This window comes from Macrobrachium nipponense, chromosome 18, assembly GCF_015104395.2.
Source record: "Macrobrachium nipponense isolate FS-2020 chromosome 18, ASM1510439v2, whole genome shotgun sequence".
Classification (NCBI taxonomy): domain Eukaryota; kingdom Metazoa; phylum Arthropoda; class Malacostraca; order Decapoda; family Palaemonidae; genus Macrobrachium; species Macrobrachium nipponense.
The window spans coordinates 82,340,723-82,358,436 of NC_087211.1; the positions used below are offsets into that span (position 1 = coordinate 82,340,723).

A 17,714-nucleotide genomic window follows, 5' to 3' on the forward strand; every position below is an offset into this window, starting at 1 on the left:
TATCTTGACTGAATCATGTTCTACCAAAAGAAAAAGAATATTTAACAAGTCTGCACTGATAGCATAGAGATTTAAAAGCATCTAATAACTGATACTACATTGATACAACTCTGTTTGCAACCAGCTTCCTTACCCAAAATATTGGAGTGGAAATATACCCATTTATCTTTAGCAGGTTAAATGAGAATTTCTGGTTGGAATTTAGTATTTGCAGTCTTCCATATCATTCACCTTTCTTGAATCAAAGAAATTAACATTAGTCCTTTTTGTTTATTGGTAAACAAATTTTGAAAATCCTTGGGGTCATGACTGTAGTAATTAGTATTGTGCTGTGAAGCCAGTGTTAAGCAGCCTCTTATTTGTTAATGGTCCGTTTCATGTTGGAGTTGAATGCATCACAGAAGGCTAATGCAGGCAGTCCCCGGTTAACAGCGGACTTGGTTAACAGCGATTTGGTTTTATGGCGCTAGACGAATTATGGCGCCATAACAGGCCGAGTTCCGGTTATCGGCGCCATAAGGCCTTATGGCTCCATAACATACCTAACATTATGGCGCCATAAATTGCAGTGTTTCGGTTAATGGCAGTTTTCGCTTATCTGCAACCCATTGGGAACTTGAACCCATGCTGATAACAGGGACTGCCTGTATATAGCCATTACACTGAAGTTTGAATGAGTATAACTTTTATAATAAGATAGAGTGATTTAAAAGTAAGTATTTAGACTGGTTTTTTCTATCAAAGTTTTTTTATATTTTGTGTATCTGTGTCTAGTATTTTACTAATGTATACTTAGTAGTGCTCCTAGTTTTGTATTCAACACCTACCTTAAAAACAACAATTTTATACATTCAACTTCCCTGCCAGATATATACTTAGCTATAGACTCCGTCGTCTCCGACAGAATTTCAAATTTCGCGGCACACGCTACCGGTAGGTCAGGTGATCTACCGCCCTGCCCTGGGTGGCAGGACTAGGAACCATTCCCGTTTTCTAATCAGAATTCTTCTGTCGCCCGGACCATCAACATTGTTGTTGGTTCCTCTCGATTGGTTTTTCTTTTTTCACCGGCAATTGATCTTCTTGACCGACTTTTGGTGACGTATCTGGATTGTTGGATTGGCATACGCTTTTGTGGACTGTTTTGTGGACTTGATTTTGGAATTTTCTTTAATAATGTCTGACTCTGGAATGGTTGTGAGACGTTGTGTGAATGTAGGCTGTAAGGTGAGGTTGCCGAAAGCTTCGGTAGACCCTCACACGGTATGCAAGGGTTGCAGGGAGTATGAATGTTCTTTTACTAATACTTGTAAGGAATGTGAGAACTTGAGTGAGAACGAATGGAAGAATCTAACTAATTATTTAAAAAAGTTAGAGAGAGAAAGAGTGAGGAAGGCTTCTTATAGAAGTTTAAGTAGTTCTAGATCTGAACTAATTCCTAGCTTGGGATCTTCCCCAAGGGTAAGTATTGCTACTTCTCCTTCCATTGCAGCCCCTTCTATTGCAGAACCTGTAGATCCAGCAAAAGAACTTGCGGATCTAAAAGCAGCCTTCAAGTTGATGGAAAACAAAATGGCTGCCATACAAGGTAAGGCTAGTGATTATTCAGTGGACAGTGATATGAGTGTCCCCAGTGTAGTGGAGGGGGCATCTGGTCGGCTCAGCAACGCTCCTAGGTCTAGACCTCTTCCAAGCTCACATGCCCAGAGGAGAAGGAATGTCGAAAACCGAAAGGAGGTTGTGGAGAATCCCCACCGATCAGGTGTCCCTTCGGCGGTTTCTGTGACACCCCAGACTGCCAAGGATCGCTATTGTAAAAGCGTCCTGCGTGAGTGTTTTTCGTCGTCGGGATCTTCATCTCCGAGACGTGATTGGAGAGATTCAGATCGATCTCGGCCACTCAAGAGGAGTTGGAAGGCTCCGACTATTGATTCGAGCCCAGAAAACTTCCCTGAGGAGTCTCCCTCGGGAGTGAAGAAGGCAAGAAGAGCCATTCTTTCAACCAGAGTGAGAAGGAGGCAGGAGGTAGAGGCTATGGACTCCTCCCCTCCTCCTTCCCCTCCTCCCGAAGAGGATAAAGAGGAGGCTACGAAGAGATTCATGATGGCGATGCAAGAGCAGATTTCGTCTTTTGTAGGAGTTCTGTCAAAGGAGCCTCCTAGAAGGAAAGACTCTTCCCTTCCGATCAAAAGATCCTCCAGACGTATGGAGGTATCTGCCGCCAGGATCGATACTCCTACTCGAGGTGAGGTTTCCTGTACGAACCTGATGAACCGATCAGACGTCTGGCACCGGCCAGGAGTGAGGAGTCACCCAGGAGGCAGGAAGCCAAAGAAGCCAGGAGTGAGGAGTCAACCAGGAGGCAGGAGCCAAGAGCCAGGAGTGAGGAGTCAACCAGGAGGCGGAGCCCAGAGCCAGGAGTGTGGAGGCATCCAGGCAGGAGGCAGGAGCCAGGAGGCAAGAGCCAGGAGGCAAGAGGCAGGAGTCAGGAGTCAAGAGGCAGGAGCCAAGAGGCAGGAGTCAGGAGGCAGGAGCCAGGAGTCCGGAGCCAGGAGTCCGGAGTCAGGAGGCAGGAGTCCGGAGTCAGGAGGCAGGAGTCAGGAGCCAGGAGGCAGGAGTCAGGAGGCAAGAGTCAAGAGCCAGGAGTCGGAGACTCTTTCCTGGAGGTTATGACTCTTCTCCAAATAGGAGCTCCTCTCCTTCAGAGCATAGGAGGTCTTGGAAGGACTCTCCCTCCAAACGTGAACTTTTGAACTTTCTCCTTCGTCTGATCGAGGGTTAGACGAGTTGTCTGATGACGAACCTCCTGCTAATGAGGGACTATCGAGTTATAAAGTCTTAGCCTCATTATTGCTTCAAGAATTTGGAGATTCTCTTAGTCCGGCGGCTCCTCCTTCTCCTCGTTCTCTCTTTTCGAGCTCGGCTACGGCAAAATCTTCGGCCTTTTTGAAAATGAAGCCTGCTATATCGATGAAGAAGGCACTCCATTCTTTAGATTCTTGGATGGACAAGAAGAAGGAGTTAGGAAAGACGGTATTCTGCATGCCTCCTTCCAAACTACATGGAAAGAGAGGTATTTGGTATGGGACAGGAGAGACTATGGGTCTTTCTCTACCTGCCTCTGCAGATGCGGACTTTTCCAATTTAGTGGAGGCCTCTAGACGTCACTCCTTAGGATCGGTCAGAGCGACGTGGAGCACTTCAGAGTTGAACCACTTTCTAAAGGGACTTTTTGTCACTTTAGAGGTGTTCAACTTTCTGGATTGGTCACTCGGAGTTCTGGCCAACAAATCTAAAGATCCGGAGTTTCTTAAAAACCCTGAGATTCTCCATAGCGTCCTGTCTTGCATGGACAAGGCAGTACAGGACGGTTCGGGTGAAGTGGCTTCCCTTTTTGGTGCTGGTCTCCTGAAAAAGAGATCAGTATATGGATCCCTATTATCGAAAGGGGTTTCTCCGAGCCAGAGGACTGCTTTATTGTTCGCCCCTCTATCGGATCATCTGTTTCCTTCTCAGTTAGTGAAGGATATATCTCGCTCGCTAACTGAGAAGGCGACACAAGACCTACTAACACAAACGTCCAAGAAAGGACGCCCTGTAGTGTCAGCGATTAAGAAGGACTCTCGTCCTCCTCAGCAGCCCTTTCGTGGAGGTACAGCGGCTCGTCCCCCTGCCAGAAAGAAGAGCTCTGATAAGAGAGGAAGGTCTTCCTTTAGGCCCTTCAAGAAATCCAAGTGACTTGTTGCTCCTTCAAGCACCAGTGGGCGCCAGACTCCTGAACTTTGCAGGAGTATGGGCAAAAAGGGGAGCCGACCCTTGGTCAGTGTCGGTCCTAAAGAAGGGATATGTAATCCCCTTCGACAACAGCCCTCCCCTAACATCTACGCCTCGGGAACTGTCAGCGAGGTACAGAGACCCGGTAATGAGAAAGACTCCTTCATATGGTGGAACAAATGTGGGAAAAAGAGGCCATCGAACTTGTGCAGGATCCACACTCCCCGGGATTTTTACAATCGCCTTTTTCTAGTACCAAAGGCATCGGGGGGGTGGAGACCAGTTCTGGACGTAAGCGCTCTGAATCGCTTTGTTCAGAAAAAAGAAGTTTCGCATGGAAACGTCCGCCTCAGTAATGTCGGCTCTTCGTCCAGGAGATTGGATGGTCTCTCTGGACTTGCAAGACGCATATTTCCACGTTCCCATTCACCATTTGTCAAAGAAATATCTTCGTTTTGTAATAGGAGACAAGATCTTTCAGTTCAGGGCTCTGTGCTTCGGTCTGTCTACAGCTCCGCAAGTATTCACCAACCTGATGGCGAATGTGGCAAGATGGCTTCACCTAGAGGGAATAAACATCTCCCTCTACTTGGACGACTGGCTGATCAGGGCCAAGTCGGAGATTCAGTGCTTGGAGGACTTATCAGTAACAAGGAACATGATAGATTCGCTGGGATTGCTCGTCAACCTCGAGAAGTCACAGCTGATCCCCAGCCAGAACTTGGTCTATCTGGGGATTCAGATGGATTCTCGGGGTTTTCGAGTATATCCTTCGCGAGAAAGAATCACTCGAGGTTTGTCGAGAATCTCGAGCTTCTTAGAGAGAAAGAACAGTTCAGCGAGGGATTACCTGAGCCTTTTAGGGACCCTGTCCTCACTAGAAAAGTTCTTCTCTCTGGGGAGACTTCACCTTCGCCCTCTTCAGTTTTTCCTCAAAGAGGTGTGGAGTTGGAAGACGGGACAACTCTCGGACATCTTCCAACTTCCACAAGAGGTAAGAGATCATTTGAAGTGGTGGATCCCTCCTCTTCAAAAGAACGAGGGCGTATCGCTTGCCCTGCAGAACCCAGACCAAGTGTTATATACCGACGCTTCGGAGTCGGGATGGGGAGCGACGCTAGGAGCAAGGGAGGTGTCAGGCACCTGGACAAAGGAACAGGTGTCCTGGCACATCAATTGCAAGGAACTAGTGGCCATACACCTAGCCTTAAAGTTCTTCGAAGAGATAGTCAGAGGCGGGGTGATACAGATAAACTCGGACAACACCACGGCTCTGGCTTACATACGCAAGCAAGGAGGCACGCACTCTTCTCCCTCTATCAGTTAACAAGACACCTGTTAACCTGGACGGAAGAAAGAGGCATAACTCTCCTCACAAGGTTTGTTCAAGGGATCAAGAATGTGAGAGCGGACAGACTGAGCAGGAGGAATCAGGTCCTTCCCACAGAATGGACTCTACACAAGAAGTGTGTCGAAGTCTTTGGTCCCTGTGGGGGAGACCTCACATAGACCTGTTTGCGACGTTCCTCTCCAAAAGAATAGAGATATTTTGCTCTCTAGTGGAAGATCCGAGAGCCTTCGCAATAGACGCGTTTCTCCTGGATTGGTCGGGTGTGGACGCATACGCCTTTCCCCCTTTTCCCCCGTTCAAGGTCCTGGGGGAAGTGCTCAGGAAGTTCGTAGCTTCGAAGAGCACGAAGTTGACGTTAATAGCCCCATTTTGGCCAGCCCAGGAATGGTTCACGGAGGTACTGGAGTGGATAGTGGACTTCCCAGATCGCTTCCAACAGACCAGATCTACTCAGACAACCCACTTCGAGAGGTTTCATCACAACCTCCCAGGTCTCGCTCTGACTGCCTTTCGACTATCGAAAGACTTGTCAGAGCGAGGGGCTTTTTCTCGCAAGGCTGCGGGCTCTATCGCTAGAGCCCGCAGAGCTTCGACGAGAAGAGTATACCATCAAAGTGGGAAGTCTTTAGGAGGTGGTGTAAGGGTCAGAAGCTGTCCTCCTCCAGTACCTCTATAGTGAATATTGCCGATTTCCTCCTCTTTCTGAGAGAGGAATCACACCTATCTGTCTCAACAATAAAGGGATACAGAAGCATGCTGTCTTCAGTATTTAGGAATCGAGGCCTAGACATTGCAAGCAACAAAGATCTACACAATCTAATTAGATCTTTTGAGACTTCAAAGGCAGCTACTCCTAGAACACCTAGTTGGAATCTAGACGTGGTCCTGAAATTCCTTTCATCGGATAAATTCGAGCCTTTACATCTGGCTTCCTTCCGCGACGTCACTAGGAATGCTTGTTCCTGGTGGCTCTCGCTAGCCAAGAGGACGAGCGAATTGCACGCTCTGGATTCCACGGTGGGGTTCAAAGGAGATGCTGCCATCTGTTCTTTCCAGACAATGTTTCTGGCAAAGAACGAAAACCCGTCAAAACCGTGGCCCAGAAGTTTTGAGGTAAAAGGCCTATCTAACCTAGTAGGCAGAGAGATAGAGAGGTCTCTCTGTCCAGTGAGAGCTCTGAAATATTATTTAGAGAGGAAGAGACAGATGGGAGCTTGTCAACAAGGTCTTTGGTGTGCGGTGAAGAACCCCAAAAGACTCATGTCCAAGAACGCCTTGGCTTTCTTTGTGAGAAGCGTTATTACGGACGCTCACAAGAACTGCTCGGAGGAATCCTTCGGTCTTCTAAAAGTCAAGACCCATGAAGTGAGGGCAGTAGCAACGTCTTTGGCGTTCCAAAAGAATATGTCTCTAAAAAATATCATTGAGACTACATATTGGAGGTGCAATTCAGTGTTTGCATCTCATTATCTGAAGGATGTGAGAGTGACCTATGAGAAGTGCTTCTCGCTAGGTCCTTTTGTATCAGCAGATACAGTGCTGGGTCTTGGAGCAAAGACTGATCCTTAATTTTGTGTTTTTATCGTACATAAACCCTCTTGTCAGATATGTGCTTGGTTTTCTATTAGCAAGCTCACTAATGTCGCACGGGAGCATAGTGTCATTGCTGGTAGGGGATCAAGGGTATGTATGGCTAGTAGGGGAGTACAAAATTTTTTTTTTGTATATTTTGTAATGAAAGTGTATTTATGTTTCGAGTTTTTGGTTGTTTGTAAGGAGTTCGGGGATAACTCCTTACAATCTTAGAACTAACATGGATGTTAGGATCAGGTGATCGGGATCGGTTTTGTGCTCCTTGAACAAGGTGTATTGTCATGTTAGTGGAATAGCACCCAATGACAAAGGCCTTTAGGCTCTGCCGAGTAAGTGGATAAGACCCCATTGGCAGACCCACAAGAACTCTTAGCCATAGATCAATATCTCGCTGAGGCTCTTGAGGCTAAGCAGACTCCAAGGCAGTAGCCGCGAAGTCTTCAGCCTAATAAGGTAGGAACCAAGGTTTATTAATACCTACAACATATGTTGTTTACCTGTCTATTTCAGTAGTTAGCTGTCTCTTACCCACCACCAATGGGTGCTAATCAGCCAAGTATATATCTGGCAGGGAAGTTGAATGTATAAAAATGATATTGTCATGTTACAATAAAGTTTTATACATACTTACCTGACAGATATATACGATTAATGGCCCACCCAGCCTCCCCGCAGGAGACAGGTGGAAGAGAAGAATTCTGATTAGAAAACGGGAATGGTTCCTAGTCCTGCCACCCAGGGCAGGGCGGTAGATCACCTGACCTACCGGTAGCGTGTGCCGCGAAATTTGAAATTCTGTCGGAGACGACGGAGTCTATAGCTAAGTATATATCTGTCAGGTAAGTATGTATAAAACTTTATTGTAACATGACAATATCATTTTGAGAAGTCTCAAATGTCAGGTAGGTCCCATCTAGCAGTTGTGTTCACTTGCTTTATGCTTGAAATACCAACGCTTTCATGGGAAAGTGTCTTAGTTTACTGAACCTTATCTTTAAGCTCCCTTTTTATTGTAGAGTGGTGTAATCCCTGTATCTTAAATTATATACAAAACTTGCTTGCATCACTGATAAAAATTATGATACATTTTATAGTGATGAATAATTTACATTGAAAACCGACACGTCAAATGCCTTGCATCACAAATCGTATGGATTTTTTTTTTTAACTCAATGTTGAATATTCCCTTGGAAAGTAAAGACATGAAGACCTTGTTGCTGGAACATAGAACAAGAAAATCTTGTTCCCAGCACATGAAGCACAAGATACCTTTGCTTTTTAAAAGCTTAAGCTTTTCATTGCTTTCATTAGCCTGTTGCTAAATGCTGAAAAAGATTTCCCTAAATTGATTTTCTGCCCTCAGTCAGTGATTGCTCAAGTATCTTGTTGCTTGTGTCATCACATGCTATGACATTTATTGAACACACACTGGTTCCGACACGAGTACAAACCAACGTTTTCATATATGGAGTGTTCGTGTGTGAAAGTAAAAGTAACTGCAAGCACAATGGTACAGTAAGGTCATATCAGTTCACACGCAACCATAGGCCTAACCGTTAGGATATTGTTTTATAAGACAATTCAGTAACAATCAAAGCGTGCTAAGCGCAAGTACTCCATATATCAAAGCGTAGGTTCGTATGTTAGGGAAAATACAAATTACTTCAGAATTTGGTATTTTCCCCATTACTACACCAATTGAACAGAAATTTTACTTTAGCACTTCCTTAAATGCATCATTAGATATCCTGCCAGGCGCTTACAGCAGTCCCATGTTTTGCTTTCAGGTATGCAGCAGGCTCCTCCTTACTAGGGGAGCAGTGTGTAGGTTCATGAACAAGTCAGCTAGTCATTCCTCACACTAGTCAGAACTACTACTTGCTGGATAGCACTTAATCCCGTAAATCTACTGATCCTCCTCAAGAACAGAAGATTGTGAACAGGCTGCTGCTACTGCTGCTGCTACATACAAACTTCGCCCTCGGTCCAGAGGGCGACCCACCCAGGGGATGATGGCATGCTAGTCAGGGGATATGAGCACATGTCCCTTGGTTTGTCTTAACTACTTAAAACAAAAAACAAAAAAATAAGAAAAAATGAGTGTAATTATGTCATATACTTTTTGGAACAGAAAATAGGGGCTTTGAATTTTTCAAAAGAAGAAAAATAGAAAGAGTGAGAACAGATACAGATACTAGTAATGTTTGTGACATAAACAGTGGTCAGGATAACTACATTCATTTGTACATTTGTAAATGAACTACATAATAACCGTGCAGTTTCGTCTGCTGTATTTGCTTCTGTAAGACGATTAGTTGATTTTGGGGTTTTAGTTTTGTTAGTTTTTTCTTTTTACAAAGAATACTCGAAGTATTACTATTACTGACAGCGGAAAATGGAGACAAATAAATGGGTTAATTGTATAACTCGCCATATATGCCTGCTATGAGGACATTTTTGTGTAATGACTTAAGTAATTTCTAGTTTAGTTCGAGTTTGATTTTAACGATGTACAGTCACACAGCAATATTTCTTTTATTACCCAGTACGTATTATCTTGGCACTTTCCTATGTTATTTCCTTTTCTTGTGTATAAATTGGAAGGGTTTTATAACTAAAAAAATCATCGATTTTGAAATCCTCGTTGGTATTCACATGAGACTTAGGGTTCAACATCATTTTTTGGGGGAACCATACTTGATTATTCTGATTTATCGTGAACAGTTCATTCATTAATTTGTGATAGTCAGCATGGTCAACTGCACCAACTTTTTGTACACGGGAAATTTTAATTTAGTTTGTTATTCTGTATATAGTTTGTATCTATTGGTAACCGAAGTATGATCATCTTTGTAAACCCACTCCAACATTCACTATTCGAGTTGTTTGTTTTGTACAGGTAATGCAAAGAATTATATCTACAGGCCATATTTGCCCGGGAATTAGGGACTGCGTTTCAAAGCAGGGCACTGATGCATTCTCTGTACTCATTCATTTTTGATAAGTAACATTTTGGGATCCTTCCAAAGGTGTTATCGGTTTCAATAATTCTTTCTTAACTGAGAAGCTCCTTGCTTCCGCGAAGTTAAGCGAATGTTGTCCAATCACAGGTAGACTGTCGCATCCCACTTCTGCATACTGAGAGTCATTCTGTGTAATGACAAGTGGCTGTGCTGTATATTTTGTATGGTGCAACATCCCTTATTTGGAAAAAGAGGCTTGGATCATAATTGCTGTAATGAAACATTCCAGTTATTCACTTGGCTGTTACAATGATCTCATTTGAACTTGCAATACGTAAAGGATAGATGTACTGTTTCATTAATTCGTTAGCTCTCTCATTTGCTGACATCCAGTGGATTCCATCTTTTCATTTTCTCACAGAAATCACTGCACCTCTCTTAGTTACTTTATCCTTTTTTTTTTTCACTAAATCATGCACAAATTTAGAGCTTCCCCTTGCTCAGTATTCTCCTTTTAGTCATCCAGTATTACATTGCTATGCAAATCATCTTTTCATCGTGACTAAACTCTTGTTATCCTGGATAAATTTTTTTAGTAGCTTGGACTGGGTGGTAATTTTATGCGAGGCAGAAATATACAGGTTGCTGTGATTCTTCTTGTGCTCTGTTATAAGGGAGCATTGGCAATAATGTTCATATCTTTTTCTTTCTGGATAAATAAAAGCAACTGATGTCCCTTTCTTTGTGAAGTATATAAGTTTCCCTTGGATATACTTTCTTGACCCTCCTTATTCCGCTTGTGGCCTTCCCCTGATATAAGTTATGTGGCCTTTCTCTGCTATAAGTTAAACTAATCTGCACTTCTCTCATCTTTCCAATTGGGCCCAATTTTTCTGAACCGATCAAAAGCAAGGTAAACTCATAATAGCAGCATGTTTGGATGCCTTCTTCCTGACATTTGTAAAACCATTGTCATTGTCTTTTAAAATATAAGATCACTTGCTATGAAATTCACCGGCCTTCGTGGTCGTACTTTTCTCCTCTCTATCAATAGAATTCACAATATTTTTACCTTTTTTCATTTCTGATTGCATGAGGCACTGAAGTCATTTGCATAGCAATTCCTTTACTCACTAGAACTTTGTTGGATTTTTTAGCTAAACAAAATTCACTTTTAATGAAATCCACAAAAGAATAGTTTTTACTGCCCTCCCTACGAGGCTTCCCTTTCAAAATTATGGCAATCTTATGTGGTTTTGATGTTAGAAGAGGTCATATCAGCAGAGGAATTTTCTTATGATAGGGAGGCACCCTTTAGTTAACTGTTTTGAGATTTGCTTACCATTATAGTTTTTACAGCTGCTTTACCTTTGAGGCTAATAGTCCTCTTTTCCTTTTTATGTCAAATTGAGGCATCCTCTCACCTCTTTCTTATTTGTCTTGGTATGATTATTAATCTGTGATTTATCTTCAATATCATCAAGGCATCCTGTATCAGATTTCTTCATTTTTCATAGAGTTATGTTGCAAGATCTAATTTGGTCTCATCTGTCTCTTAGGAATCTGTAGGTTACAGACTTCTCCTCATCAAGAGGTTCAAGATTCTGAACAGGACTTTTCCTTTACGTGCTGTTTTCTTTTAGGTATCTATCGTCTCTTCTGCACTTTCACCAACGGAACTTCCTAGCTTATTTTCTGAATTACTATGTGTGACTATAACATCATACTCATTAATATATATCACAAATCCTTTTATTCTTTATTTTGACTGACTTTCTTTTCACTGTCCTGTTCTTGTCGATTTCTGGTCCCAAACTCTATTCCTTCTCATTATATACCCTTATATTAACATACTTGTTCCTACCTTCTATCATTTTTGTTAAGACAGTTGACATATTTCCCCCCCAGGGTGTTTTCCTTCTTTATAATGGTTTGGCTTGATCAGTAAACAGCCAGTTTACTTTCATATTACAGTTATGTTTTAAGAGCTTTCAAGCTTATTCACTTGGTCTTTCAGTAATTTTTTTTTATTTATGTAGAGAAAATTTGCTATTCTCAGTTACTTTGAGTTCTAAATATGTCTGAAGTATTTTTTTTTATCCTAATGGACATAACGTAAAACATTATTTTTTATTAGACATTTTCCCACTTGTTAAAATCTCGAGAGGGCTTTTAGCACTCTTAAAATCTTTGAAAATTGCTCTAGTAATCTTGTGCTGTTGTGAAGATTGGTATATTTCAATTTGTTTACTTTCCCAAAGTTCACTAGCCTAAAGGTGCATAGTTCCTCTTTGCTCTTGAGACATACTCTAGCTGTCGACACACATCTGTAACTGGACATCAGTTAATTTAAAAAGAAATGAGTGGCCGTGGTTCAGAATTGTATTAAGATATAAGGATTGTCATAGGTCAGAGTCCTGTTTTGTTAAGTAAGTTTGCAATTAACGTGAGTGAGTTACAGTCATTCCAAGTCTGTTCCAGTATGATTTCCTTGCTTACTATTGTAAATTTGTTTTCCAAAGTAACTGTATCAGGATCGCGGGGTTTCTGAATGTGTTCTCATCCTACATGGTTTTAATATATTAAAAAAAATCTGTAATGTATATTTTCACATGGTGTGAGCTTGATAATGGAATCATTTTTTTTTTTTAATACATGCTCAGATTTAAGTGGGTTGCTCGTACTTGTTTGTCATCCTATTTTCTTGTGCAGAGTAAAATGCCTCGTCTTATTTCATTCTGAGAAGGGGTTTTAAATCTGGTGAAAATGATGGCAACTTAATCATGAGTGTTTATGCTTAATTTCATTAAGTTTCTGTGCAATGTTACTTAGCAGGTCATAGCAATAGGATCTCTGGAAAGCTAAATTTTGGAAGTGTTACATAGCAGTACCACAACAGGTTGTTTCTACAGATGGCTTCTCTTGTGGCCGTTTTGAAAGTAGTACGTTGGTGTGACATGTTTGGTTCTACTCTTATGTGATTAGCGTTAGAGTAAATAAAAAGCAATAAAACTTCAACATAATCAAAAAGCAAGGAGTGCAGTTGTTTTCCCATCGTTATTCAATTGGGTATGGGAGTGATTCCTTAAAAAATGCTTTCCGCAATCTTTATACTAGCTTAAACATTTTTTCATTGACGCTTCGAATACGAATCTTTCTCCTTTTGTAATTGTCACTCCTTTATAATTTTATTATGTTGAAATAAAAATCGAAAGTTTTTAGGTAAGATTAGCTCATTCTTTGCCAAAAAAACAAAAACAAAAATGACCTAACGTAGGTGATCTAAAATGCCTTGAACTGCCTTCTGTGAATCTCAAATCAGGGGAGGTAAAAGTAGAACCATGTGATAGTGCACTACACTAACACTAGTAAGACTAATGCAAAAGTTGATAAGTTGCAATTAAGAGTCCTATTTCAAGATTGAGAGATACCCACTTGTATTACTACAGGTTTCTACATTTGTTATTGATGTTATTTTGATCGAAAGATCTTCTACCCTTGTTAACACTGAACAAAGTTTGACTGTACTAATGCGGTACAGGTAATATCTTCTGAAAGGCAGGTGTTTTTCTTTATACCATTGGAAGTCGATGATTTTACATATATTTCACTGGATGCAATTAATGAGCAGCTTGAAATAGAACTGTCTATTGGTCAAGGACAAACCATTAAGGGACATTGTTGCTTTTGTTCTTCTGTATTCCATATTACGTAATGAATTGTTGTAGGATTTATTTGATATAAGTGAGCTCAATAAGAAGTATAATTTTCAATAATTATATTTATAAGTTCTTTTTGGTACATCAGAGTACAGGAGACACATTGCCCAAATGATTATTTCAACTGAACTAGTATTTTTGGTCACTAAACAGAACCTCCTTGTCATGTCATGTTTTACAATGGAAAGGCAATATGACAAAACTGTGGTATGATAAAAGAGATAGGCTAAATAAATAATTCTAATATAGAGGATATTTTTACGCGGAATAATACCTCAGAAAATCTAGTCTTTGCATAACCTTACAAGGAAAGAAATGGCACTAAATGTTGTTGATCTAACACGGTACTCAATAGGAAGAGATGTCAAACAAGGAGCTTCAGATTGATACAGGTTCTTGTACCTCTCTGAGCTTTAAACTCTCTGGTTTGAATATAAGTGACATAGACCTTGTGGGGTTCAATTTCTCCTGTAGGCCATACTGTAGATGATGGGACATATTTGAACACATATTTTACAGATTTTTGTGAAGTGTTCTTAAATTCTAAATAATGTGGAAGGACTACGAACGTTGTTATGAGTTTGGTTGGCCAGCCGTGTTTAGAAAGTTAAAGGTTCAAATTCATCTTTCCTCTTTGGTTACGTAAAAGTTCCATTGTTTCCTGTACTTTTGTGCCAACAGGTCTCAGTAATATGAGAGTGACGTTTAGTGTTTACAGAAAGAAACACTACAAACACAATAAGAATGTGCTCATTGTACGTGTAATGATAGTTCGTTATCAGTACAGTAATGTTAATTATATGGTAGATGTAGGCAGTTCATTATTACTGGGTATGAAATGTCTTCTGTCAATGTTATTGGGATTTTTTTTTTAATAGAGCAGGAGTTCAAGATCTCATCAGATATGAAATGTGCTCTTTAAACTGCGCTAACAATATATTGTCGTTCATTTCTGACAAATCGAGGAAGTGTTGTATAGAGCAGAAATTAAAAATCGAATGTGTGTTCATAAGAGAGAGAAAATAATTCAGGATAGAGTTTCTTAATCAAAATACATGGGTGTGTTCAGTAAGTGTTGGTGCTAGCAGAAAAGTGTGGATTTAGTCTGTTGAAATATAAGTGTAAAGATATGTGAAATATTTTGTTGTACTATATGTATTGAAGTTCCTGGTACATTTATTCCAGTTGGATTCTTAAGAGTACCTTCTTCCTTTCTAAAAAAATAAACAATAAAGTTGCTCATTGTAAGGATGGATGAAAGTCCCTTGGAAAATGTCTAAAGAAAGGAAGTTTTTATTGTATTTGGACAGATTAGCAGTTTTTTGTTTACCCGAGATTGACACTGAACATATCCGTGTGTTTTGGCTTATATTCAGAGTAAATTTTTATGGACAAATATGTCTGTTGATATATTCTGTAAATGACTGTATTTTTCTCTATTTTCAAGTCTATTTTATGTATATAGTTTCATAAAAAAGAAAGAGATTGTTGGAGTATTTTCCTCGACGGAGTACATGTAACATATGGATATATTTATATTTTGAAACTGGAGTTATTTTTGTTGTGCTTGGGTCATCTTCTTCCACACTTTTTTTTTTATATATATGACACATATCAAAGCAACAACTAACAATACACGTGAATCAGGATACAGTAACAGGATCTTTACAGATGAAAAAATTGTAACAATTACATCAAAAGGATTATATATCTTGTCTTGTACACCCTTCAACACTGGGTCTTTTCAATAGTGAAAGAAAGCAATGCAGTTAACTGATGATAATGCTGTTAATGATATGCTATTTTCTTAAAAACCTTTTTCTAATTACACTGCCTACATCAGTACTAATCCTTATCTCTGGGGAAAAAACACAAGTGGTGGATGGATGTATTATTGATAAGGAGTGTTCCATAGTACCACCACAAGTCTTCAGCAGTTTCGTTGGCAGATCTGTTTTGTTTTCACTGTAAATGTTGTATGTGAAAATGACAGTAGCCCCGATTTCTCCTGTAATCATATTCATCTAGTTATTGGTGTATAAATGTATGTAAATTAAATGAAGCGTCAGGTTTCGCGAGTGCAGTCATGACAAAATATTTGATAAAAGTGCTTGCCTTTCGTGCTCCAATGACTGATGACTCTTGGAGAGAATTCTGCTTCTCCATCCTCTTCGTTTTGCCACGAATTTTTAGCTAGCTTTGATCACAAGCCTTTGAATAAAAGTGAGGACAAAATAAAAAAAAAAGCATATTGTTGTTGATTTGTTAAACCAGAAAAAGAGCAATGACGCAAGCAAGAGAGAAGAGGGGGCAGAGGCAGAATCACTGCACAAACGAAAGCTGTCATTAAGTGTATAGTGGAAGTTCAGTGCTGTAGATATATTGTTGCCAGGATAGTTGGAGAATACAGTTTTAAGACTGGGCTCATGTAGCAGATCAGTCATCAATGGACTAAACGGTTTTTTAATGCAGTACAGCATTTAGTAATTGGCCTTTTTATGTGTGCATATTATTTCTTCTTTCTCTGGTTAGGTTTTAGTGATGATTGTTTTAGGTACAAGCTAAGCTTTTTTTTCTTTCTTTTCTTTTCTTTCATGCACACACACTAGAGACAATATTAGTTTCCATATTCATGGAAGAGTATCCTTAAAGTAAGGATTAATAATAACTTGAATCCTTGATGACTTTTGCTATTGATTGTTGCTGTTAGTACCATACATTCCAAAGTTGGTGTAGGATATGGGACACCAGTTACATATGTTCGGCATTAATGAAGTTTCTAGCTTTAAGCATAGCGTAGCAGCTCATGGATTTTCAGTACCTCGTTGAAGTTATGTTCAATCCTTTCCCTCCCCCAAAGTATTTATCAAATGGAAGTATGAAAGTCGGACTGGCTCTTACGTCTGATTATACGAGCGCGGAACGATAATTTATTTTCTGTTTTCATGAGATCATTCGTGTCTGGGAATTAGAATTTTATTTTTTGGCGTACAAATATCTTCAGATACATGTTCTAGTTTGTTCTCTTGTTCATTCAGGTATGTTAAGATACTAGGTTGAACTGTCTCGGCTTTATCGGAGACAAGTAGAGTTTTGAACCCTTGTTGTCAATCAACGAATCTTGTTAGGATTATGGATCTGTTGTGCAAGACGTCATTCTAATGGACATGAGCGGTTCATACTTCCATTCATCCAGTAGTTTCAGCATTGAGTTGCAAATATGAAATTGAATTTTGGTTATGTTTTGCAACCCTCATCCATAATGGAATGTATTGTAAATGCACACAATAAAACTAAAAAGTGCTTTTACCTTTGGTTTCATTTTCTATCAAATCAAAATGTCTAATTTAATGGAAAGTAAGAAAGGTGAATTTTATTGGCAATCAATTTTTGTGTACAGTTATAAATGACTGTACTATCCTGTCATTGAACTGGTTTACACTAACCCACAGGGATCCAATGAACAACTATAATGTGACCCTGACCCTGTATGCAAAGATTGCAGAACAATACTTATAATCAAACATATCTTCCGTGACATTTTCAGCCAACAGCCCATGTTGAACACAGGTAAGAAATTTGACGAGAATCTGACATTTTCAGTATGTTCAGTTATTTAGAGAAGAAGTATATTAATTAATATCTAGTATATTCATTTTGAACAAACCCTTTTGGGTAGATGTTAGTTAAGCATTTTTAATTCAATGGTCAGGTTAAACTTGATTAATGATAGCAGAATGTAAAGTAAACGAGTAAAAATCAATCTAGTCTTCTGTAGAACTGGTACTGCGTTCAATCAAGGTTGCATAATTTTAACTTTAAATAAAATTAAAACTACTGAGGCTAGAGGGCTGCTATTTGGTGTGTGTGTGTGATGAGTGGAGGGTGGGTGCTCAACATACCAATTTGCAACCCTCTAGTCTCAGTAGTTTTTAAGATCTGAGGCCGGACCGAAAAAGTGACACGAAGAAAATGAAGGGCACAACCCCATGAAGGAACGAACCTAACTGAAAATTTTATTATTTGTCAATTGAGATGATTTGTAGTCTTAAACTGAACATTCTCAGAGGTAGTGAATGGCCACATAATGATATGTTTCATGAGGAAAAACTGCTGAAGTCTTATAATAGATGAATAACCTAATCCCAAAACAGCATGTACGTAGTACTATATAACATCACATTCTCAGTGTAACCTAGTTATTGCATCACTATGGAAGCCCCATTGCTGAATAACCACTGGTTCCATGCAACATCAAAAAACACCATACAAACAAACTAATGGAAGCCTCAGTAATGAAATATATGGCAAAGC

The 17,714-nt window shown here is 40.0% G+C and overlaps 1 protein-coding gene across 1 annotated transcript in view; it reads left to right on the forward strand.

Moving 5' to 3' along the window:
• LOC135197274 (synaptogyrin-like) overlaps window positions 1-16,709 on the forward strand; it is a 30,209-nt gene extending 13,500 nt beyond the window's left edge. Inside the window, exon 5 of the mRNA XM_064224391.1 lies at window positions 8,506-16,709. Within this exon, the coding sequence (XP_064080461.1) occupies window positions 8,506-8,531 (26 nt within the window). The 3' untranslated portion in view covers window positions 8,532-16,709. The remainder of the gene's footprint in view (window positions 1-8,505) is intronic.
• Window positions 16,710-17,714: the final 1,005 nt, after the last annotated feature.